General features: G+C 39.5%; 1 protein-coding gene across 1 annotated transcript; it reads right to left on the reverse strand.

Moving 5' to 3' along the window:
• Window positions 1-1,916: 1,916 nt before the first annotated feature.
• Window positions 1,917-3,188, reverse strand: LOC136718503 (cardiotrophin-2). The gene is made up of 4 exons (XM_066696259.1): window positions 3,039-3,188; window positions 2,788-2,889; window positions 2,362-2,535; window positions 1,917-2,099 (listed from the first exon to the last, which is right to left on the reverse strand). The coding sequence occupies exons 1-4, from the start codon at window positions 3,186-3,188 to the stop codon at window positions 1,917-1,919; spliced, it is 609 nt and encodes a 202-aa protein (XP_066552356.1).
• Window positions 3,189-26,982: the final 23,794 nt, after the last annotated feature.

The following is a 26,982-nucleotide window of genomic DNA, read 5'->3' on the forward strand; positions in this document are numbered from 1 at the left end:
GTAGGTCAAAGGTCACTACTGGAAAGAAAACCACCACAGCAGGGGGCAGGGACCAGCAGGAACCTGCACACACCAGTCAAGGACTGCCGGAGCAGGCTAAACTGGCTTAACACCGTAAACTGAAAAGGAGAAGCAGCAAAAGATGCACACCATCCAGTAGGAACCCAGGAGCAGGGTCAGAGGCCGAGCTGCACTGGGATGTAAACTATGATAGACTGAGCGAGGTGTAAGGGGCCAAAGGCACCAATGCATCACCATCAGACAAGCCAGGCTCAGCTGCTCATAGTGTACCATTTTTAAATAAATCTAAATTATTTGTTTGTGGTGAAGCGGTTCATTATAGCGACACCCGAGGCCAACAGGTTACCAGGATGTGCAGACGGGTACAAGTATAAAACAGCCAGGAGAGTACAGGCTTGATATGTGGTGCCGCACTCCCATGGCACTTTAAAAATAAATTAAATATAACAAACTGAAAGCGGCTAACATTTAACTATACAACTTTATTTGCTTAAGTCTTGCACTGAATTTTTATTTTACTTCCTAATAAACTTCACTCATGACTAATATAGTATATTGTTTATTATGGTATTATGTTACGTAAAAGGTGGATATTTTGTTGCACTGGTCAAAGGCACCTGCTGAGAAATAAATGTACAATATAAATTAAAATAATAACCCCTTAGTAAATATTGGTGCCTAATTGCCATGCCAAGATTTTACTACCACAAACGAATGCCTGGATTAAATATTTAATTACTTTCAGTTTAACATCTTTTTCGAATCATGTTCTGCCTCACCGTGTCTGGGGGTTTTCTTGAACTGTGTGGCTATTTCAACTATCTGCCTGCTTATGTTGTGAATCCCCTTCCAACTATTGATGAAACACAAGTTATTGAATTTGATGATTCAGATGGAAATATTGGTCCACAGCCTTAAACCCTCCAAAATTTAAAAGTTTCCTTCCCCTGTGCTTTTCAGTCATGCAGAGTATATACATTTTATAAAAGCAAACCAACACCTTTAGTTTTCTTACGCAAAAAGTTTTTATTGTGCATTGAACTTCGGAAGTACAAAAGTAGGTATATTCATAAATACAAAAATAGAAAATATGTAATAAATTAAGGTGGTACATGTTGGTTAGTGTCTAGACATAACTGCTAGAATATAAACTGAATCCCAACAATATGATAGTTGGTTTTGTTTTAAGTTGATTTCTTATCTTTCTTGTACTATGAGGTATTTTTACACATTCCTTTTTTATGTGTTAAGTTCTATTTGAAATGTTGTGGAAAACAAAAGCAGTATGGAAATGTACAGTACACACATTTCAGCTTTGCACACAGCAATAACATCTGCATGGGAAGAGTGCTGAGCACAAACCAATGTACCAATGTAAACTTTTCCTGAGTATTTTTGTTGCGTCAGTCCCTGAGAATGTAGTGGTTGTGCGGTAGAGAATTCTAAGATGTCATTTCTGGGAGAGTTCATTTGCAGTGCAAATACAAATCAAGGCAGAAAACGCAGAAGACAGTTTTCCAGAGCATAAACGGGAGGTAATACATACACAAATAGACACAAAATCACAGTGAAACGCGTTGCATCAGTCTATTCCTTCAGCCATGTGCCAATAATGAACGCTTCATAAATAACATGTCAAATAATTCACATTTGAAGACTTCAGAGCTTCCTGATTTTCTGTACTGTAAAAACATTATGAATAAATAGGTAAATAAATATTAATACTGAGTTCACATAGGAATTGTAAAAGGCATCACTCCAGATCTCAAACAGCACCTGTGTTTAACAAACTTGTGCCCTCACTCCTGATTAGCTCTAAGTCCTCTGAAGGTGATGATCCTAATACTTAAATAAAAACACACTAAAAGAGTTTAAGGCCCATTGCAGTGAACACTTTACTCTCTGTACTTCACCTTGAGTAAAATGTAGTCACGCACTACTTTGTTCATGTATCTGTCCAGGTCACGGAGGATGATGTAACCCATCAGCTTGCTGTGCCACTCCAGGGTGGGCACCATCAGTGAACTGGGGATCTCTTCTTCTCGGGGTGCAGGGACTGTGGCATTCATGGCCTGTAGCTGTGGGGAGATGGACTGTGCATCAGGATCATTAAGCAACAACTTTCTAACATATTGAAAGTTAGAAAAACGTCACCATTATTTAAGAAATATCTGCTAATGGGATCGTTCAGATCAATGCCTCTTTTTCCACTTCCATTAAAACATTGTATGAACTCGAAGAGAGTGTGTGAGGTATTCAGGTGCAGCACTCGGATCGGTTAGGGCTGTGCGCCCCTCACTGTGACATGAGCCCAACAAACTCCTGAGCCTGGAAGGTTACCTGGGAGTGGACCTGTGCAATGAGGTCCCGGAGGTCCATCTGGATGTTCTGCATGGCGGTCACCACCGTGGATGACTGCCTTTTACTTTCCTCCTTCAGCTGTATCCTCTTCACATCCAGGTGGTCCCAGAATACTTTCAGGTCCTGCGCAGCTGCGGTGAGGCGGTCCTTGTCCTGCGAAGAAAGAGCTACCTTTAGCGACACGTTTCTCCAGTGATTAGTTTCCCCCATTTTGCTGCCCCAAATCTGGAATCTGCAGTTGGGCTGACCGTGGGATGAGATGAAGAGCACACACACACAACCTAGACTGCCCGACACCCACCTACACCTTTTATTGCATCGTTTGCTTCAGTACCACCCACTTGATATATGTGAGTGTAAACTGAACTGCAGGTCTTTATTATGGTGCCCAGGAGCCCCTCTTACCTCCATGCTCCTCCACTGTGAATACCCGACTCCGAGGACAGGTAGCGACCTCAGCATCGTGAGCCGATCCTCAAACTGGGAATCTCCCATCAGTTGCTCTTTCTGAGGCAGAGAAAGAACAGATCAGAACAGGCAGCTCCTTACACTTTGCTGGTGACTTATTTCTACTTATTTTTATATGTTTTGATCTGACATTTTATACTGTATTGCACTTTTGTAATGCTCTTATATTAAAAGCTGAACAGACTTACATATTGGAACAGCAGGTTGCGCACCCGGGTCAGGATCTTCCTAGAGAAGCGCAGGCTGGTGGCGAAGGTCTCCCCCTGCTGTTGAAGGGGTTCAGGACAGGCCATGGACAGGAGGCAGAGGGACAGCAGGACACGCCAGGTGCAAGACATATCTGCAACATACGGGACATCAAAGCGTCGCTATTTAGAACTGCTTAAGGGTCTGTTTCCACTTTTATCTGAATTCAGCAGGGATTCATTACAAATAGCGACAGAGCTACAGCCATTTCTGTCGGAAAATGCGGACACAGGGCAGTCATAAAATAAAGGGAGCAAAGTCGATCCATGAATTGTGGATAAAGGGAAACACAACAATAAAAAAAAAAACCGCACTAAACCAATAGTGAATCATGAAAAATACCGTACTGATAAGTTTTCTTGAAACAATCTGAAAGGTTAAATGCAGGCGTTAAAAAATGAGGTACTACAAAATAAAACAGACCTATTTGACATATACAAGAAACGTGTCCTATAGAAATAACATATGGGACTGCATAACCAACAAATGAGATGTCCAAGTGCAAAGCTCCAGTCACTGGATGCGTGATTGTCCCCTAACCCTTACTATGACTTCACATCTTGTCTGCACTTATTAGCGATTACAATCTAGGATGTAGGACATGTCATTTGTATTTACTGTATATTGTTCTTCTGCACTTGTGTAATTTTGACCCTGTAATGTGCACCGGTATGGCACCAGACAGCTGTGTGGCTCTCCAGATCTCCCAGAGCTCCTCACACAGGTCAGATACTGCAGCTCTATCCAGCCTCAATCTTTTTTCACCTCATCACTGGGCGAGTGAAGGAAAGACAGGCTGATTTGCTTTGATGACCCTGATTATACTGTTGTATATGGAGGATAATTTGTTCCTAATAAATAAATAAATGCATACATAAGTAAATAAACACATAAAATACGAAATACATATATAAACAAATAAAAAGATCAACTAAATGTATTTATGTATCTATTTGTATGTGTAGTTATTGATTTCGTATTTTATGTATGCATTTCGTATTATATTTAATGTCTTTAATTACAAGAAAATGGTGCCGCAACTTATCCTCTTTAGTTGTATAGCAGCCTTTTAAAGCTACCATTGGAAATGCATTTGCACCCCCATTTATTGGCGACGCCACAGCCGCGGTCTTGTTTGTCCGTGTTAAGGACAGCTCAACGTGGTGCTAAACTAGGACAGAAAAACAGTCCCTCTTTGCACCTGAAACGTTGGATGAATAATTGTCCCCTTCCCCTACTTGCATAGGCAATGATGTGCTAATTAGGAAACTGTCGGTCTTTTTAGTAGTTGTCGGATTTGACATGTCACTCAGTTGTCAGGAAAGACAAAATTCACATTTGATGGATCACAGACAGTTCTTATTCTGTCCATAATAAGGATTTTTGAAAGCGACACTGTATCCGTGCCACGGAAAACTGCACCTCGAGTCACATCCTTCCGTCGCACTGGACAGCAAGACCAGTTTCACCCATTTCACCCCAATCCGTCTTTACAAACCCAATCACAGTTCAACACTTCTGCATTGTAGCCCAAAGCTTATGGAAACGACCTTCAATGAACAATTCAGTCCACAGAACCCAGTCTAAGAGTCTTAGACCTTGCAAAGGACATCAGTTGGAATCGTGGCTCTTACCTTTGGTTTTGTGTAGAAAGCTGCTTGGTGTGATCAGCATCCTTCTATTCTACTTCTAATAAAACTACCGCAGTTCCACTCGACTTTATAGGCAGAAGCGCTTTTTGTTTCTAAATGTGCTAATTTATGGATGTATTTATGGAACTTCCCAATAACAGTGCGGTCACCGCCGGTTTCATTTACAATATATAGCATTTTTATATGTATAGTATTACTACTTTTACTACTCTTTCCAGTAGTCCTATTATGTCAACTACTACTATTAAAATAAGATTTGTATTTATTTATTTATTTATTTATTTATTTATTTATGTATTTCTTAGCTGACGCCTTTATCAGGGAGACTTACAAAATATAAGAGCAATACGAAGTGCAATAATACAGTGCAGTTCAAAGCATAATGCAATTACAAATTACATTTTACACAAGTGAATAGGAAGATATACAGAAAACAAAATGTAAAGCCTACATCCAAGATTGTAAAAGCTAAAAGTTAAGTGCAGACACGATGTGAAGTCATAGTTTAAGACTCCAGTAGTAAAATAAGATTTTTACAGGTATTACTCTCATTATTAATTTCACAGTATCACTACTAATGCAAATGATTGTACATGGTATTTGGCATGCCACTGCTGTCGTGCCCTTGAGCAAGGCACTGTACTAGATTACTACAGTAAAACACAAAAACAAACGACTAACAATAAACAGCTGTATAAATGGGCAATTGTATGTAAAAAATAATAATGTGATATAGTGTAACAATTGTAAGTCTGCTGAGAAATGTAATTTTAAATCACTATTACTACTACTAAGAAGAGGAATGTCATTTTATTCTTTTTTCCTCCGTGTATTCATTTTTGCATTATGTTTTCCCTGTGTTATTGAACGTTGGAGTACAAATTATGATGTAATTATAAACAGACACTTTTACCTTCCTTATGTATCCATCATCATATAATAATATACTGGGTAGTTTTGTTTGAACTTGCTCTTGGTAAATGTTTCCAGGAGGAGACATCATTAGGGACTTCATGTTGAAATGCTGCTGATGGTTTATTACCTGCCGTGCTGAGGAAAAAGACGGCGCGCAAGCAAGTTCATATATCGTCCTATATAAATATGCAGTGAAATAACTGTCTGAGAAACTGTAATCATTTTCCAACCCAAAGTTGCACACAATTACGAGACATGGCTTTTGTTCTGAGAGTTTGGCAGTGTTGGCCGTGACTACCGCCAGTTTGAGTTTGTTTTATAGTGAAGAACAATTTGAAACGGACTGTGCCCCTCCCTGGTTACTTAATTAAGTGTGAAGGTGTTTAGCAGACACTGTTATCCAATGTGTAGACAAACACTAGCGTGTAGTTTCCTGCATATATACAGTTGGGCAAGGGTATGAACACCAGTGCAGACACCACGGCCACGTCACAGCCGATGGGATATAGGTATGACAGAAGGTCAGAATGGGGTCAGGTCTGACCGAGGGGTTGAAGCGGCCGAGGCGCTTGCAGTTCTCATGCTGGCCACTGCGGGGCGGAGCGGAGACAGCTTTCCCTGGCAGTGGAGGGTCAGTTTGGTATTTGGTACCATTTCCCCCCCCGGGTGGAAACAGGGCAAAGCCCAAAGACAGTGGTCATAAACGTCGATTTTAGAAGTTGTTTGATCTGTAAGTCCTAGCCACAACCTACTGTGTATCACCATTTTTTATTTCCTATTTCCTTTCTTCCAGTAAGGTTGATCATATTGGTCAAAGATGTCCAAGAAATCCTAGAAGCAATGCACATAATACCTTTCTATGTATCCCTATCTTATTTACCTGTCCATTCCAGACCTATACAGTGGGTTTATCCCCGCTGTTACTTAAGCACTTAAGTGGAAATGGTGTGTTTTCAATACAGACGGTGTTAGAATAGTTAGGAGAGACAGTATGCTACACAAATCATGCACAAAATGTGTTAGTAGGGCCTGTTAAAACATATTTTGTATTTTTTTTAATGTATAATACATATGATGTATATATTTTATATCAACGTTATTATTATTATTATTATTATTATTATTATTATTATTATTATTATTATCATCAATAATTATGATTATCAATGGTAATAATAATAATTTGGCAAGTCATGTCACTTATGCAATCTGCTAGGGCCGGAAGGCAGACAGCAATTAAGTGAAATAACAAAATAAAAATAATAATAAAAAAACGGACTAAGCAACAACAACAACAAAAATAAATGCGCAAATGTGCCCTATACATTTCCTGTTCACAATACATTTCTTGTTAGTGTTCTTGTTTACTTTAAAATGCTTCAAATCAGAAACCCCCTTAAGAGATGATACGACGGTAAATGTGGAAATGTGAATAAATCAAACGTATTGTGAAAGCAACCTTCCCCATATCAAACCCTCATTTAATCCAGTCAAGGGGATGATTTATAATCACGTACAGTCGATTTCAGGAAGATGGACAAGCAGCTGCAACACACGTAATTAACTACAATGAACTTTTGAAATGTATATATATATATAAATATACATAACATTAAAAGTTTTACCATCACACTCTTCTACATTGCATTTTGTACAAAAGATCATGCACTCGAAATAGCACATATTGCAGAACAATTCAAAATAACTGATGGATGCTGGGCGTGTAGTTCACTTTTTCGTTCGCATTATACGACCAGTATTATATAATCATATGTATTTGTTTAAGTCTTCCATTACATTTTTTATTGAATAATAATAATAATAATAATAATAATAATAATAATAATAATAATAATAATAATAATAAAAAAACAGTTTCTCGGGATCCCTTAACCATAATTCCTGGCATCCATCGATAACTAGTGTAGCCTATACTCCCCTGTATACACTTTGGAAAGATTCTGGCAGGTGTGACGATATAGAAGCGAATTAATAAATTGAGTGGAAGAAATACATTTCGATGACGTCAGAGAAATCCTCTGGACCATAATCCACATGAGGAAAAACAATATTTAAAATCTGAGATCCCACAATTATATGCTCAGCCTCAGGCAGGCTATACCTACTTGCTTTATTGTTATATTTCTTAGCAGAAACACTTATCCAAGACGACGCACAGATGTAACAGCATTATTTTCACTAAGTAAATGTCTTTGTCTCTGGGACTAAACCCACGGCCTTCAGTTCAGGAGTCCAGAGCCTCCGTTGTTTCTGCATCCAAATTTGATGTCTTATCCCATCTGGATAGCATACATCCCTCTTTATGTGACCATCAGTCGTCTTCAAATCTGGTGCACGACATCGGCCCTGTATTTCATTGCATCTGAGCTCTTAATTAGTTAATTTAATTATTTAATTAAGCCCCAATTAAGTAAATCCCTGCTCTGTCCGAGTCAATACGAACCAAGCGAAAACCTTGAACTAGAAATAGAGAGGTTAGTGTTAGTGTGAATCTGCGTAGAGCAGGAGTGGTAATATACAGATTACCAATTAGCAAAACGATTACAATACTGCCCTCCAGGGCGTGAATGACGTCATGTGACCGGTTACAGCACATCTAGCATCACAGACTGGAGAAGACCCATACAGTGTTTTATTGTATTCCTCTACTCAATCAAAGATGAACTAGAGTAATTAAGTCATGAACTAGTAATTAGTAAACCAAGCGCCCTTCCAGAAAACTGAGGGGAAATGTACTGAGCAAAAAGGGCGGCCGGCGTCATAACCCCCACCTGCCAAACTGTGAATCATAATTGAACCGCACAGTTCACTTCACTTCTCTCTACCTTTGCGCCACACGGGGATTTCGCTTTCACTCTGAAATGCGGGGCAGGAGGCAGAGAAACGACCGAGAAGCAAAGGAAGATGCCATCTCATTTCTCATAGAGAACAGACCCGCAACCAAAACCGAAAAGATGGCACATATTTTTTAATTATTATTCTTGTGGGGAACAGATACGTGTTTTGACTTTCAGAAGGGCTTTCCCATCTCCTCCTGCGGGCCACTGGTCGCTCTGTCGGGGAATTCTCAAGGTGCTGGGCTCTTGTTCTGCACCTACCGAGAATTACCAAGCAGTTTTCACTTTTAATCTTTAAATTAGTAATATCAAGAATTGTATTTCTAATATCACCAATGCAATTGCCAATATCAACAACTCAATTTTTGATATCAAAAATACAACTGTGGATATCAGCAGTTGGGTCACATTTTTGTATATCAAAAATATAATTGTTGATATCACAAATACAATTGCTGATATCAGTAAATCAGTTTCTGATAGCATATTTGTTGCACATATTTGATAAATAGTATTTCTGATATCAACAATTCCATATCAGCAATTATATTTGCGATACCAATAGTTAATTTTGAATGTGTATTGGAATCCTTTCTTGATATCAATAATTCAATTTTCATTGAAACCAATGAAAGCAACTTTAGGGATTCCTGTTGTTGCTGCTTCCCTTTTCTGTTTAATGTCACTGGCTGCCTTTCTCAGAAGGGCTTCCCTTGGCCTGGACTTCAGTCCATTTTGTGGAAGTCCAGCTGTGGGCTTCACGCTGGGATGAGTAATAGGTGTTTTGCATGCTGTTCAAAAACAAAAACAGACAAAACATATCTGGCTATACAAGTGAAACTGATTGCAGTCTGCCTTGTTGTTACTGGCCTGAAACTCTAGAGCGCGGGGGAGGGGGTGGGTATGACAGTGAAGAAGACCCAGTGAACACATTTAGTTTGGGCAGGTCCGCTGAGGTTGCAAGGTGATTTGGTCCAACAGGACATGAGGGAAATGTCTCCTCTGAGCACACAAACACCACATTGTCATTGCACACACAATTCACAGCTCCACTCTAGAATTTCAATACCTTCATTATATTACTTTGCATGCATATATGTGCAGTGTGGTGCTGTCCAGCCCTAAGCTTTTCAAGAAGTCCAACTTTATTACTAAAGCATGTATTTGGTCTTGTTGTACTGTTTCTGTTTTAACTGTCACCCTAAACAATAATCACTCTTATAACCTCCTCCTACCTGTGTGAACCTCACTGGGGCTGCTACCACTACAGCTGGCTTCAGGGAGACTTCAGTCACAGGGGCTTTTAACAAACTTGAAAATGCTGCTCTACATCCTTGAACATCATCCTATTTTCTGTCTGAAGAGGAAAGAGTCTAAAACAAACAATAATGATGAAGTTTAGAGTCCCATCCCATCCACACAGTAGCAGATCACATTGTACTAACTGTCAATGTACAGTGCCCTCCAGATTAATTTATACCCGATTTATTTAACAAAGATTTGGTTTTAGAATAAAAGAGTAGTGAGTTTAGATTTTTTTAGATAAATACATGCAAATATAAAACACTAAGACGATCAGTGTTAGATATCGCAAAAGCATTTCTGTCGGTTTATTGGATTTGAATGTTTAGCGTATCAATAATTGTGAACCTAATTTTTTAACAAATATGCAAGTATGTTAGAAACGTATATCTGTCCAATACTGAATGTCTGAAAATAGTAATTGTCATTCATTTAGTCTATGCAACAAATACTGAATGTATACTTGCATTTATGTCACTAAACCCACTGTAGTCTATATTTCTGGAGGCAACTGTACCTGTGGTTAGTATTGCTATATAATATTACTGTATAACTTTTTTCTTCTCTGGCAAATGTAGGAATTAAAACACACGAAAGCACCTGAACAGTTAATAATAAAGTACCAAAAGTAAAATGAATGACAGCAGTTTATGATGTACACTTGAATTACACAAAACATTTAATAGCTTTATTATTTAAAAATATATAATTTTGCATTTTTCTAAAAACACGTTTATAGACACTATCACTGATCATCTAAGAGAAATCATATTTACTGAAATGTTTCTGCATAGGTTTGACATAAAAAACTGTGGAAATCATTTTGGAGAACTGGTGCACCAATGGAATGGCGCCACTGTGCACAAAAAGCGTATTTCTCTGAAATTGAGTTCACAAATGTGTTGACATCCCTGTACACAGCATCTCTCCTCTGATACAGCGCGCTGTGTGCACTAGATCCGCGCCGCACCCAGCAGCTTTACCCGAGCATGGCCAGGGGGGAGTGCAGGGCTTTGCTGCTGCAGCCATTGCAGGAGCTCTACGCAGCGATGAGCATCGCAATTCAAACGATTTTTCTAAAGACTGCGGTCGCCCTGAGACCGGCGTGATTGGTTGAAAAGGGCGGGAGAATAATAGTTGATCATGATTTGTTGAGGGGTCATAGCCTATTCAGTAATAGCCAATCAGCACCGAGCTTGCTGGTGCTTCTCCTGTACAGTTGGCAGCAAGAAAAGAAATGAGGCAGAAGCTGCTATAACAGAGAGCGGTCTTGTCAGCAGGAGAGGTGCAGGCAGGGCTGCCAGACTGGGGGAAATATTGCATGGGGGGACACGGTGGGGGGAAAGCCTGTGTAACGGGGCTGAAGTAAAAGCAGGTGGATTGTTTTCCTCATTGTAAATTCCCCACAGTGCTCTCATTAAGAGTTCACTTCACCAGCACCCCCGGGCCTCACCTCAGCTCCTCCAAAAAAAAACCCCACCCCACAGAGATCAGTTCGTGAGTACTGGGGGGAAATTGTGTGATTTGGGGGATTTTTAGGACCAGTCTGGGGGGAAATCAAGGAGAGGACCTGGCTACACTGGCTGCAGTTAAGACACGTTTATTCTCCAGCGCTGCCGCCCTGCAGAGTGTTCAGTGCTGCTGGTTTCTACTCTGGTCAGATAGACGGGTCAGGACGGTTTTATTGCTCTGTTTGCAAGCAAGCTATTCAGGTACATGTTTGTGTCAGTAGATTGGAATTTCTGATGCACTATGACTGAGTTGTGTATGAAAACAAACTTGTTTTTGTTCTGTTCAGTGTTGTGATTTGACCATGATTTGAATGTGTGGTGGTGTATGTGTATTATACGACTGTCATACATAAACAAAGAAACAAATCGATATAGCAGCTACTAATGAAAAATGATAATGATGTCACGATTTTACTGTCACTTGGCAGCACAAAACATCTTCCTGTGCCTGTGTGAGGCTCATCACTCATCACATCTGATGTGTTTTCCATGTCACTTTCTATTGTGTCTATTATGTTATGAATATATTTTCTCATACACAGATCAGCCATAACATTATGACCACTGACAGGTGAAGTGAATAACACTGATAATCTCGTTATCATGGCACCTGTCAGTGGGTGGGATATATTAGGCAGCAAGTGAACATTTTGTCCTCAAAGTTGATGTGTTAGAAGCAGGAAAAATGGGCAGCGTAAGGATCTGAGAGACTTTGACAAGGACCAGATTGTGATGGCTAGACGACCGGGTCAGAGCATCTACAAAACTGCAGCTCTTGTGGGGTGTTCCCGGTCTGCAGTGGTCAGTACCTATCAAAAGTGATCCAAGGAAGGAAAAGCGGTGAACCGGCGACAGGGTCATGGGCGGCCAAGGGTCATTGATGCACGTGGGGAGCGAAGGCTGGCCCGTGTGGTCCGATCCAACAGACGAGCTACTGTAGCTCAAATTGCTGAAAAAGTGAATGCTGGTTCTGATAGAAAGGTGTCAGAACACACAGTGCATCGCAGTATGTTGCGTATGGGGCTGCGTAACCGCAGACCAGTCAGGGTGCCCATGCTGCCCACTGTACACTGCCGAAAGCGCCTACAATGGGCACGTGAGCATCAGAACTGAACCACGGAGCAATGGAAGAAGGTGGCCTGGTCTGATGAATCACGAGTTCAAGGTGTTGACTTGGCCTCCAAATTCCCCAGATCTCAATCCAATTGAGCATCTGTAGGATGTGCTGGACAAACAAGTCCGATCCATGGAGGCCCCACCTCGCAACTTACAGGACTTAAAGGATCTGCTGCTGACGTCTTGGTGCCAGATACCACAGCACACCTTCAGAGGTCTAGTGGAGTCCATGCATCGACGGGTCAGGGCTGTTTTGAAGGCAAAAGGGGGACCTACACAATATTAGGCAGGTGGTCATAATGATATGGCTGATCGGTGTATGTATCCATATAAATGTGCTTAGACCATTATTTTGCAACTTTTCATAGCATCCCCTGGAGTTTCAGTGAGGTTGATTGGTGGCCTGTGAACTCCTGAAAATTGGGCAGGACGAGGGGACAACCACTGTATTTCTATTTCTTAGGGGTTTGCAAGTGTAGAATGCTTTAGACTTTAGACTTCTAATTCAAGAAGTGGTCATTTGATATTTTTCCCACCTTCCATTTTGAAACCGAAATGTTTTTGCTGTGGGGGAAGCAGCGGAAGACGTGTCAACTAAAGGGAAAGTAGTTCAGGTTTTAGAATTGCATGCACGTCTTTACAAATGCAAAAGTGAATGTCAACAAAAAAGTACACTACAAATGTACCTGACATACAGTGAGGGAAAAAAGTTTTTGATCCCCTGCTGATTTTGTACATTTGCCCACTGACAAAGAAATGATCAGTCTATAATTTTAATGGTAGGTGTATTTTAACAGTGAGAGACAGAATAACAACAAAAAAATCCAGAAAAACGCATTTCAAAAAAGTTATACATTGATTTGCATGTTAATGAGGGAAATAAGTATTTGACCCCTTCGACTTAGTACTTGGTGGCAAAACCCTTGTTGGCAATCACAGAGGTCAGACGTTTCTTGTAGTTGGCCACCAGGTTTGCACACATCTCAGGAGGGATTTTGTCCCACTCCTCTTTGCAGATCCTCTCCAAGTCATTAAGGTTTCGAGGCTGACGTTTGGCAACTCGAACCTTCAGCTCCCTCCACAGATTTTCTATGGGATTAAGGTCTGGAGACTGGCTAGGCCACTCCAGGACCTTAATGTGCTTCTTCTTGAGCCACTCCTTTGTTGCCTTGGCTGTGTGTTTTGGGTCATTGTCATGCTGGAATACTCATCCACGACCCATTTTCAATGCCCTGGCTGAGGGAAGGAGGTTCTCACCCAAGATTTGACGGTACATGGCCCCGTCCATCGTCCCTTTGATGCGGTGCAGTTGTCCTGTCCCCTTAGCAGAAAAACACCCCCAAAGCATAATGTTTCCACCTCCATGTTTGACGGTAGGGATGGTTTTCTTGGGGTCATTCCTCCTCCTACAAACACGGCGAGTTGAATTGATGCCAAAGAGCTCGATTTTGGTCTCATCTGACCACAACACTTTCCCCAGTTCTCCTCTGAATCATTCAGATGTTCATTGGCAAACTTCAGACGGGCCTGTACATGTGCTTTCTTGAGCAGGGGGACCTTGCGGGCGCTGCAGGATTTCAGTCCTTCACGGCGTAGTGTGTTACCAATTGTTTTCTTGGTGACTATGGTCCCAGCTGCCTTGAGATCATTAACAAGATCCTCCCATGTAGTTCTGGGCTGATTCCTCACCGTTCTCATGATCATTGAAACTCCACGAGGTGAGATCTTGCATGGAGCCCCAGACCGAGGGAGACTGACAGTTATTTTGTGTTTCTTCCATTTGCGAATAATCGCACCAGCTGCTTGGCGATGGTCTTCTAGCCCATTCCAGCCTTGTGTAGGTCTACAATCTTGTCCCTGACATCCTTGGACAGCTCTTTGGTCTTGGCCATGGTGGAGAGTTTGGAATCTGATTTGATTGATTGCTTCTGTGGACAGGTGTCTTTTATACAGGTAACGAGCTGAGATTAGGAGCACTCCCTTTAAGAGAGTCTCAGCTCGTTACCTGTATAAAAGACACCTGGGAGCCAGAAATCTTGCTGATTGATAGGGGATCAAATACTTATTTCCCTCATTAACATGCAAATCAATTTATAACTTTTTTGAAATGCGTTTTTCTGGATTTTGTTGTTGTTATTCTGTCTCTCACTGTTAAAATACACCTACCATTAAAATTATAGACTGATCATTTCTTTGTCAGTGGGCAAACGTACAAAATCAGCAGGGGATCAAATACTTTTTTCCCTCACTGTATCCTAAGAGACTTACTTTCAGTGTGATGCAAACCTTTTTTCTCAGACTGCCATAGTATTTATTTGTTCTATGCTTTGAAATGTATTAACTGGTATACTTATTAAAAATATATAGGCTACCTCTCACTCTCAGCAAAAGCATTTTCTGCTGCTGATTTGAATGTTTCAATGACATTCTACAAACTGGAGTGTTTTTAGCTTCCCTGGTGAGGTATTGCCTCCTGTGGATGTGCATTTCAAAGGGTGATGGATCCCTATTGATGACTGGTTTTCAGGATTAGTGTCTTTGCAGGTGGTGCCTTGTGGTTTGTCTTTGCACAGAAAGGTTCCTTTTTCAAAGATCATCAGAAAGTCAAATCACTCTCTCTTGGCTCCTTCTTATTGTTATATGGTATTAGTTAGAAGGGGTTTTGAGAATACTTTCTGTAGAGGAGTATTGCTGTTAGATTAAGTCTCTTTGCGCATTTGTTTCTGTATTTGTCTGTTAGTGGGATGGTAACTGAAGACTGGAGGAATTATGTTGAGTGTATTTGTTTTTTATTATATAGAGCAGTAAATCCCTTTTCCTAGATCACCCAGTCTCTGAAAGATGATATATACATATGAATGAATTGTATGATTTCATTAATTTATTTAATTTCAGTTTGTAATCAGAAATACAATCGCAACATCATTGTACAATTTGTCACCAAAGGACCTAGTTTACTATTGGGAATGGTGGGAGTAATGCAAGTCTTAAATACAATCCTAGGATAACACCTAGGCATAGTGTTCATCTCTCATCCAGTTTACAATGTACTTTCTTAGACAAGGTGGCAAACTCCTATCCAAAAATTCTCAAGGCTGGCCAAAGAAATAGTTTTGATTCGATTTTTTATTCATATAAAAGGTACAAACAAAAAAAAGTACAATAAAGTTATCATTATAAATTAATACTGCATGATCTGGCATGTTCTTTTCATTAATACATTAGGTAATACATAGATTAAATAAATAAATAAATAAGTTAAATAAATAGAATGCTGTCAGCCATGTTCCTTTCCCCCGTCAGGTAAGCCAGGTGACTCTGTGTAGTGGGACTCAGAGCGGGGGAGGACAGGAGGCAGATCTGACACTCTGCTTAGTGCTGCTGCTCATTGGTCTTGAGCAGTGTGAAATCCCGTACCATCTTGTCCAGGTAATTCTGCAGGTCTCGCAGAATGATGTAGCCCTGCAGTCGGCTCAGCCAGGGGAACTGGGGGTTCAGGAGTTTGCTGGGCAGGGCTATGCTACTCAGCACTGGGGAGGGAGCCTGCAGTGCTTCCAGCTGGAGTGAGGGGGGGGGAAATAGAAGGAGAATTGGGCAAAGTCAGACCAGTTAAAGAAGCAAAACAAAAAAATGCAATACCCATTGTTTGGAGATGCAAAACAAATGGCCACTTGATTTTACTTGTAAAGATCCCCTCGCTTAGATTCATACTGATTATTGACTGCCACATACATGGGGTAAAGGGGCACAGGCCCAGCACTGAAGGCATTAGAGACACTCCTGGAGACTGGGGGATAATCAAGACCATTCAATCAAGAATATAAAAGCTGGGGATGGAGAAGGTGTGAAGGGAAAACTGCAGAGCCCTACCTGGTGTGTGATCTGGAAGAACAGGTCACGAATGTCCAGTAGAATCATGTCCAAGGCCTGGATCAAAGAGGACTGGGGCTCCTTTTCTTGCTCGTATAGCTTCTTGGCCTCTATGTGCATCCTAAACACATGGAGGTCCCTGATGTTAACCTGGAGCCGTTCTGCATCCTTGGGGAGAAAAAAATGTTTGGATTAGGAGTTGGACTGGGTTATAATATGTTGGTCATATGGGTGAAGCTGTTTGGCTTTCTTCTGTTATGTCCCAGTGTTTTATTCTGAGGTGCAAGCCCGCAGTGAAAGGACGCTAGTTCTGGGAAAGAATCACAGCAGTGTGGAAGGCAGCTCTTCAACGAAACTACTCCGGTTCTTGTAAAAAAGATTAAGATTGGGCGAGGTGTGATTTAGCTTGACCAGAATTGGGAAGTCTCTCCAGTGACTGGGACTTCTCTCTCATGAGTAGGTGGGTGTGCAAAATGGCAGAGTCAGCACTGTGACATCAAAACTGGCCAGGGAAGTTCACAAGTCTACTTGGCTGGAGAAAAACTGCTTCTGAAATGAAAGTGATTACGCTTTCAAAATCACCAGCACGAGAAAGAAAGGAGTTGGTGAGAAATTAAAAAACATGCTGTGTGCTGCAAAGTTGTTTGTGTGACGTCTTTAATGATATTTCAAGAAGCTAAACCTCCTCCTTTGTCCCTGAACTTTCAATGGGCAGTTTGCAAAGCTAAAATGCTATCTTTCAGAATATACTGAGCAACACCACTGACTCCCACAAAACATTACTCCTTTTGTGCTGTGCAAAGGATAATCTCAGAACAGAGTGGTTTAAAGATCTTAAGTGTGTGTTGATATTGAGACACACTAAAGTGCTAAAGTGTGCAATAAAAGTCACCATCAATGCTTCTGATTCTCCAACACTGGTCAATTATTTTCTCACGAGGAAGAGCCGCAGTCTAATTTCAGTTTGTTTCCCTTTTCAAGAAGAGAATAGGGGATTTTATCACCCATTGTGAGGGAGAAAATAGGTTGTAAATAAGTGTGTTACAGTAACTCCATACTGCCCTCACTCGTTAGCAGATCTTTAATATAATTTCCTGCATTATCAAATTCACTAACACACACTCTTGTCCTGGTGCATTGTGTCCATACCTCCATGCTCAACCAGTAGCTGTAATTCATGCTGGCTGTAGGCAGGCTGCTCAGAAGAAGGCTGTAATCTTCAAAGGTCTTGCTCCCAATCTGTTGTTCTTTCTGGAAAACAAAAGAAAACAAAGATTGTTGAATTGATTTGAATTGATTTTCTTTTAACCATGTTAACATTTCAGTTCAGTGCAAATAGAAGTTACCAACTGAATGCAATTACCCTATATGACTCCTATATTTCTTACACCTATACTCCTTACAGTTTGAGTCAGAACTGGACATCAAAGTTGCACTGAAACCGAAATGAATAAACATGTTAATACAACATTAAAAGCTGTTTGTTACTTTTTCATTTGAATCAATTAATCAATGGAAGCTATCTGCATTGTAGGATTGTCTTAACTTGCACAGACTGTCAGTCGCATAACTAATCATTCACTGCTTGTTTTACAGATACGCAAATAAGACCAGCAGTCGGTTGACATTAGGGTACTACATGAACCAAGGCAAGAGAAATTGCTTCTTAAAAACTAAGGAGAGCTGCCAATGCTCAATTAAAATATTCTGGATGCCTGTTATGTTCTTGCCTTTGTAAAAGGCAACAGTGTCCATTTAGGAAAGGTTAAGCACTCAATTTACATGTTAATTTACACCAGTTTCAGGGAAGGGCCAGGCTATATTAAATCTTTAAACCACCTGCTAACAGCAGACGGACAACCTTTTCTCTAACTAAAGTCAAAGAAAGACGCCCCCAAGAGAGAACATAAAACCAACACAGGGTACAGAGTATTGGATTTCTATTAGCAGTTGGGTCAATATTTTGTTTTAATGTAGCCTCCAGTTTCAAAGGTTTCCCTGGATCATGCCATGAGGGACTCTAGTGACAGCTCAGTAGAGAAGTGTAACATGATATGGTTCACAGCAATGCCCATTGGATGCTCACAAGTCCCAGACAACACAATTAAATTACCCCCCCTGCATTGAAACAAGGTGGGAAGTTAACAAAAAACATCTTCCCTCTGAAGCTAAGGACAGTATACTATAGGTATATTTTATTATGGTATGTAGTATGTACTTAAGTATGCCTGCCATGTACTTGACTGGACTCACAAGTACTTTTTTACAAGGCTTCTCTTACGTATCGGGCCAGCAGGCTGCACACGTCCCGGTGGATCTTGCGTGTGAGAATGAGACTCTGGCTGTAGGACTCTCTGTTGGTGAAGGGTTGATTGGCAGCTGGCGGGGGCAGCACGGCCACACACACACACAGTAGCACAGCAAGGCACAGCATGATGGCAATCTACAGGTAAGATCTGCAGGCGAGAGGGACAGGTTAGCACTGAACCACAAAATACAGGGGATGAGAAGTAAATTTCATTTGAGAAAAGAGAATAAATATTGAACAAAATATACTGTATTTCTGAAATGCACTGCGACCCTTCACAGGTTATTGAAAGAGCATAACTGGATGGATGGATGGATGTACTGAATTGGCAGAGATGCACTATTGAAATATGCTAATAACATTGCTTTGCAACCAGTTGAAATCTTTCACACCACACCACAGAGTAACACATTTCTGACATACAGACTACAATCTCTAACCGATCTAAATATTTACAAAATGTATGGAAATTGTCCTGTAATTATTATTATTATTATTATTATTATTATTATTATTATTATTATTATTAATAATAATAATAATAATAATAACTAGATTCTTATTTAAAAAAACATTAAATAAATACACACATACATAAATACATACATAATGACATAAATATATGAATAATTACATAAATAACTATACAAGTACTATTGCTCACCTTTCAGTCAGCAGGGGTCTTGCTCTGTGAGTTCGGAGCAGGTCTGATATCCAACCATCTATTCTCCTGCCTTTTATATGCTTAAAAAGGAAACTCCAGAAAAGAAGGAACAAAAACTGAGATGAAAAGGCACAGCAGCAGCATAATCATGGTCTTAATAATGGATGCAAAAGAGTTAAAAAGGTGGAATGTACAGATCCCCTGATCTTTTTTATACTGTATACACAAGCACTTAGAAGAACATACTGAAAACAATTGTGTAAAACATTTCAGTCTCAGAGAATGAGGCAAAATATTTTTAAACAAGCACATAAACCACTTAATGTTTTATTTTGTGCTTAATGTTCACAGACAGATCCAGCACATATGTTGCAGCAATTATATATATATATATATATATATATATATATATATATATATATATATATATATATATATATATATATATATATATATTTGTTTTAATGTAATGAAAATGTAATTTGATTGGTTGTGCTAAGTTAAACCATTGAAAAGAGGAAACCCCCATTTCCAATTATTAATAATATCAAATTTCCTTTTTCATATAATGTATCTCTAATGTATTTTCTAAAACTTTTTTCCCAAATATTGTTATGCTGTCAAAGGTATATTCCCAAACTGACATTATTAATATCAAAATTAAACCATAGCATCACAAAGTGACACAGAGACGTCATCACCACAGGGTTCAGCATTAGTAACAGGTTTGGAATTGTTTCAGTTTTGGAATATTAAAATTCACAGTAATTGGAAATTCAACACGGTTTACATGAATTGTAGAAGATCTAGAATTGCATGGGCGAGAATGATTACAGAATTTTAAATACTATATGAATGTGTTGTTCTATGTTTGTATGTATGTAATATAAATATACACACACGTACACACAGTGTTCAAAACATTAGGAACAGCTGCTCTTTCCATGAAATAGACTGACGAGGTGAATCCAGGTGAAAGCTGTGATCCCTTATTGATGTAACCTGTTATAACCACTTCATTCAGTGTCGCTGACGGGGAAGAGACAGGTTAAAGAAGGATTTGTAAACCTTGACAGCACTGAAACACGGATTGTGTATGCGTGCCATCAGAGGGTAAATGGGCAGGACATAAGATTGAAGTGCCTTTGAACGTGGTTTGATAGTAGGTGCCAAGCACACTGGTTTAAGTGTATCACTTGTAAATTGTTAGTATTTGCATCATTCATTTGAAACTATTTTATGAAGTGATTCATTTTATTAGTTAATACATGTTATTTAAACTATATACTGATTTTGTCATCAGCTACATCTTAGGAGAGAGCCACAATAACGTGGTTGGTAAATTTAACGGCCTTTTGGCTATTAGTTTGCAACCTTTTTTTTCTGGTGTTCACTTAGTAGACATTTCCAGCGCAGCCAGTTCCAAGGGTTTTGACAGAACTGGCTTCTTTGTAATGTCACTGAATGTATAAGGAACTCATGATCATCCTGTACTAAATAAGTGGTTATCCCTTATTCACGTGTAACATATTTTTACTATGGTTTAAAGCTTTTTAGTGGTTTTCCGGTGGATTCAGCATGCCTCCACTGCTTTGATTTGTGGGACCCTGGGAATGCCAGAATACCCCATGAGTAATATTTCTCAGGCATGTTTACCGTGTTAGACAGTGGTTTATTCTTGGCAGGATGTAGGGAAGTAAACAGAAGGCATGTTGAAACCATAGTAAACTAAAGCAGGGCTAATACCTTCAATAGGCCAGATACCCATTAATTACACTTGGTCAGAAACTTGGGCTGGTCACATAGCAGCATCAAAAATAAAGTACAATGGGCAACAGTAGCCATATCTTATCATACAGCTGTCCAACCAGGTGCACTTGTAATGCTACTTAGAGCATGGGTCTCGAGCTCAGTTCCTGGAGGGTCTGGATGTGACGTTGAGTATTTTACAAGTCACCAACTCTCTTTATACAAATATTGGCATATATACCTTTTTTTTTGTTTACTGTACAAATGTGTTGAAACTTTTTCTTCTCTACACGTTAACAAACGAGTGTGTTGTTAATAAAGAAGTGTGAAAGCTACAGTAGCAGCCCGAGCAGCAGAACAAGCAGGGCCAGCAGCTGGCCAGTGAAAGTATGAAAATCAACACTTTCAGGTCCTCATTTAGTTCTTTGTCAGAGCCGCAAACTTCTCTCATGCCAGAGTAAGAAGACCTTATTAGGAAAGCACAGAATTTGCTTTTTTTAATTTTTTTTAAATATTAGAAATCACACAAAATTTGAATAGAAACAATTCTGTTCCAGTTTCAGCAACTGTGGCAGAGAGGACAGCAATAATTTTCCCATCTCTGAATCATCACTAGAAAGTAACCATCTTTGATTTAGTGAGTGTGTGATAAATGTGTGGATAAGTATATCCGTTATGGTCTTGCTTTGAGGTGTGTGGCTGAAATTAAGTATTTTTAGCTGTGTTCAATATTAAATACTATTGTGAATTTTTTAAATGTCTATAGTTGTCTTTCACATCACTATATCTTAATTCAAGTATTATGCTTGGATGTTTGAATTATTTGCATTTAACATACTGACTACAAATGGAAGCCGATGTATGTTTGAATCTGAAAAGATGGCAGTCGGTAAGCTCTCACATAAGGAGCAGTGCCGAAAATGACGTGTGCACTATAACCTGTATAATCAATTCGGAGATAAAATGAGAGTATTTCCTATTCCCCTAAAGGTGGAAGTTGCACAGTTTTGTCTTGAGAGTGCTTTCAGGAAACTGATGGTGCTGCTAAGAGCCAGTCATTTGAAAATTGAGCATGCTCTTGGAAAGTTTTTCATTCAAATTCTTAGGAAAATTAATTCAACCCACCTCTGATGCAATCGATGGAAGGGGTCTGACATCAGGGTCTCACTGCAAAAAACATTGAAAAGGGAAAACTAAACAAAAACAAAATTACTACAAGCGTGCAACTACTGGGGGGAAAAAACAAAAATACCTGTTACGCTATGATTCTTTCAAAAGCCCCTCTCTCTTTAAATCAGAGGTGGGCAATTCCGGACCTCAGAGGCCAAGGAGTTTCTGGTCTTCATCCCCCTCCACAGTATTGATGACTTAATGAAGGACCTTCTTTGGAAAAACAGTCAGATCAACTAATTTATTCTAGGTCTCGGTGTGTTTGCTAAATGAGGGAATGATTTCTGAGTTTCTAATTAGTAAAAACGTGCGACAAAGGAAACTACAGTGTTGTAATACTAGTTGCCTGGAGGTGCCTGAGGGTGCAATTTAGTCCCTAATTCAATTGTTGCTCTCTCATTATTCACATAAATAACCTGAGTGGTTATGACAATGCCAGCTATGAAAAGGCACTACTGAGGTTAGCCACACAGTTTCTTGAAGCGTTTAAGTTTGGTAGCTCCTTTCGTTAGCTGGCATTGTCAGGAGCGCTTTAATGGATTATGCAGGTTTCCCCCTATGTTTTCCATTTCATTTTTAGCGTGGTGATACTGTGGTTTCCTCAGGGACGGACTGGCCTGTCAGGAGATTTGCAATCCTCCCAATGGGTTGTGGGGCAAAGGCAAGACTGTCAGGCATTGATTTACCCATGAGTCTCAGATGGCATTAAGTTATACCCCGATTTGAGGTTTTATTATTGTCAGGAGACACTTTTTTTTTTTTTACTACTTGATAATAAAACTGTGTTAGCGTTCAAGTTTGTAAGTTGCCATGTGTGGGTACAGAAAAAATTGTGATTTTGCAATGTTTTGATAAGTTACCCACCCATTCATCTATTCATAGAACTATTCATCCGTTTTCAATGACCGCTCCATTCGGTACCGGGTCACACTGTGCCAGACCTAACCCGATGGGCACAAGGCAGGGTACACCCTTGATAGGATGCCAGAATTTCTGTATCTGTAACTAATACCAAGTACAGTTCCACTTTAATAAGAGAAACCAACATATACATTGTATAAATTGCAATGTAAGGCATTTTAGGCCTAAGAATACTGATTTAGACATCTAGACATCATTAACAAAGATTTTTCTTTAAGTTTACATTTATATGAGCTTTGAAATCAGTATGTTTAGTCCAATATCAAGGTGTGTGTGTGTGTATGTACACCGATCAGCCATAACATTATGACCACTGACAGGTGAAGTGAATAACACTGATAATCTCGTTATCATGGCACCTGTCAGTGGGTGGGATATATTAGGCAGCAAGTGAACATTTTGTCCTCAAAGTTGATGTGTTAGAAGCAGGAAAAATGGGCAGCGTAAGGATCTGAGCGACTCTGACAAGGGCCACATTGTGATGGCTAGACGACTGGGTCAGAGCATCTCCAAAACTGCAGCTCTTGTGGGGTGTTCCTGGTCTGCAGTGGTCAGTACCTATCAAAAGTGTCCAAGGAAGGAAAAGCGGTGAACCGGCGACAGGGTCATGGGCGGCCAAGGCTCATTGATGCACGTGGGGAGCGAAGGCTGGCCCGTGTGGTCCGATCCAACAGACCAGCTACTGTAGCTCAAATTGCTGAAAAAGTGAATGCTGGTTCTGATAGAAAGGTGTCAGAACACACAGTGCATCAAACCAAACTCTTAATTGCTATCACTAGCTGATGAATCACTTTAAATGAATCACACCCTCTAATGTCTGTAGTCTCAGGACAGAACTTTAAGTGCCTGTGAGGATGAAGAAAGTGTTCAACATCAATCCATGCACAATCAATAATTTGTAAAGTCAATACAGAAAGAGCCGTCTTCCGTCTAAATAGAAATTTTGCAAGATGTTTCTGCAGAACTTTGTTTTACATGGACAGGTCATTATGTCTGGCCATCATATTGAACCTGCTTCACTCCAAGGACTGCATTTCCAATTTGTTCTGGTACTTCTAGTAAACAAATAATAAGCTGTGTACTGACAGTTTTCATTTCCTGAGTAACTGAAATTGTTAAATGAATACAAAAATCACCCTGTATATTCTCAACTAGGTGTTTTTTTTCATTTCGCTTTTACTTCTGCCCTCTTGCTGTATAAAAGTGCCAAATGAAAGTCTGTTCTGTTGCAAATTATTAATACATATGAATTGACACCCGATGATAAATTGCTCAAGATGTATATCAAATGAAGGACATATTTTATATATGTATACATCTGTTATGGAGCTGTAGTAAACTGGTTGGCAATATTCTGGCATAGTTGTAGTATTTTACAAGTGTATATCCCTGATGAATTTTTGATTGCAATTTTAGGTGACACATCAGAGCTAAACATTAGTCAATCACAATCTAAATTACTACTCACAATGCATCGTCTCACAGCCAAAAGACATATACTTAGTTCCATGTAAGATACTGAACCAGCATTGTGGAAGAATACTGGGCTAGGTGTCAAATTGTAAATAGTATGTTATTTGTTCTTAGATAAATTGAATTTACAGAAATATGGAATGGAGCTCTATCTTATATTATGGATAAAGATTCAATGTAACACTGATTTGTCGTAATTGCATTATTTCATATTTGCTGTATTCATTACAAATCAGATAACTTATCATTTGAATATTTCTATTATCCAAAACTGCATTTAATATACATTTTCTGATTATATATCTTGAATTAAAAATATTATATTTATGTGAACAATAATAACGTATTTGTTTATTTCATAAGGTAGCAGATGAACTGTAATTTGTTTTCCATGTTTTAGTTTTATTAATCTTTGCGTTTATCTGCGTGAATATCTTACCAGGTTATCAGTTAGTGCCACACACGTTTACAGTGTTATTGATATGCAAAATGATCTGGTTAAACCGTGATTACTTTCAAAGGGATTTGGTCAATACTAGGGGAACTCACTCCACTTTGGACGAGAGATCGGCGACTCTTTGGTGACACGCAGTGGTGACAGTGACAGTGACAGTGACAGTGAAGCGTCGTTGCACTGGCCATCTTCCCTGTGCCTGGGCTTAGATGTATATATTCATTTCGTATAATGGTCTAGCGTTGTAACATGAGAACCTGTGCTACTGATTCGCCTGCTTTTAAAAGCATAGTTTGATGGTTCATCCTAATTAATTGATTGATTGATAGATAAGGTTCCAGATTAAATCAAACCTTTGACCCACCCACTAATACCAAACCACAAACCTGTACTTCATAGCGGTTGCATCTGTAAATAGAGTAAAGCATTACAAAAGCTGCAGCCGCCACTGAATACAGTATTGTATTTTCTATTAGCGGGTGGGTCAAATCTCTTGTAAGGATAATTCAGTTAATTTTAGTTTGATATATATATATATATATATATATATATATATATATATATATATATATATATAAATATATAATTACTGTTCAGTTTGTGATGAGGATTATTTTATGACAATAAGGGCTTCTGACGTTGACTTTACTAACATAATCCACAGGAGGGCGCCGCTGTATCAACTACATCTAATTTGTTCACCAACCAAAAAGTTGGTAACATTTGCTGCACTTCATGCTTTACACACTACAGCTATCCAGCACACTCAGTTGGAAACATGACGTGTGTTTGTTAACGCTGAGTATTTACGTACAGTTGTTACTGGAATAATAATGACACTTTGATTGTTTTGTAAGTATGGATTAAAGCACATGTTTAATTAACGAATTGAATTGCCGAATAACATTAAAACTATGCTGTGTGTGTGTGTGTGTATATGCAAGTATGCAGTATTCAACATGTTGTTTTAAAAGGCACTTCTGGGGGGGCACTGTCTCTAGCCAGCTTGGAGGCAGACAGATAGAAGTATAGGTTTAAGGATATGGCTCTTTATCTGTTTGAAATGACAGAGCATTTCGTCAGCAGCACGTTATAAAACCCTGTCCTGTAAATTGCTCCCATGTAGAAAACAGGTCCGGGGTGCTTACACGGCAGTAGATACGTTGGGCTGGAGGAATTTATGGAGGGGGGGGGGGGTTATCTGACGTTGGAGAGAAACTGCACAGACAAACAGAATTGATTTTTTAAAAATAGCATAATATTAGTTGACATCCACTGTCAAAAAAACACAAAAACTAAACGTCCCAAGGATTGGTTTCGTTGGGGGTTATCCACACATCCTGGCCCGTATCAACTGGAGAAACTGGCTCTAGAGTGGATGTGTAGTGCATGCATTTTACAGTTTGAATTTTTCTTTTTGAATTTGAACTACTACTACCATCTCCATAATAATTATAATTATCTTTAATAACGTCTGGTGGATAGATGCCAGTCATTAATGGGAAGGATCCTACTGTTGGGCTACTCGGTCTATGGATCAAAAACAGCACTTGGATGTGAACCAAAGTCACGTTTGTGTGAATAACTGGGCGAGGTAATGAATGCTCAGAGAAATACCGAAATGAGACTCTGCCAATTGTCTTTGATCAGCAACAGCAAAGTAAACGCACTGGATCCTCTAAAACTCAAACACCAACAAAAAAGCACACGATACCAGAAAACTGTTTCTCCCAGGAAGGTCGATTTCCTATTCCAAGAAAGGACTGTGACAAAAAACTTCTTAATATTAGTTTGTATGTAAACCATGGGAGTTATTGTAGAGTATTACAGTATACTAAGGTGTTTTTGATTGTACTTATTTAAACAAGGACATTCACTTTGTTCTATTGTTAAAGGGTTGGGCATTGGTATCTATGTGACCGT

The sequence above is a fragment of the Amia ocellicauda genome, chromosome 22 (genome assembly GCF_036373705.1).
Source record: "Amia ocellicauda isolate fAmiCal2 chromosome 22, fAmiCal2.hap1, whole genome shotgun sequence".
Classification (NCBI taxonomy): Eukaryota; Metazoa; Chordata; class Actinopteri; order Amiiformes; family Amiidae; genus Amia; species Amia ocellicauda.

Excerpts from the sequence above, each read along its gene's own strand:
- LOC136718503 (XM_066696259.1), bottom strand. The coding sequence starts at position 3,188 with ATGTCTTGCACCTGGCGTGTCCTGCTGTCCCTCTGCCTCCTGTCCATG. Across the intron at positions 2,890-3,038 it reads GCAACCTGCTGTTCCAATAT|AAAGAGCAACTGATGGGAGA; the intron begins GTAAGTCTGTTC and ends TCTCTGCCTCAG. Across the intron at positions 2,100-2,361 it reads TTGCACAGGTCCACTCCCAG|CTACAGGCCATGAATGCCAC; the intron begins GTAACCTTCCAG and ends ATCTCCCCACAG.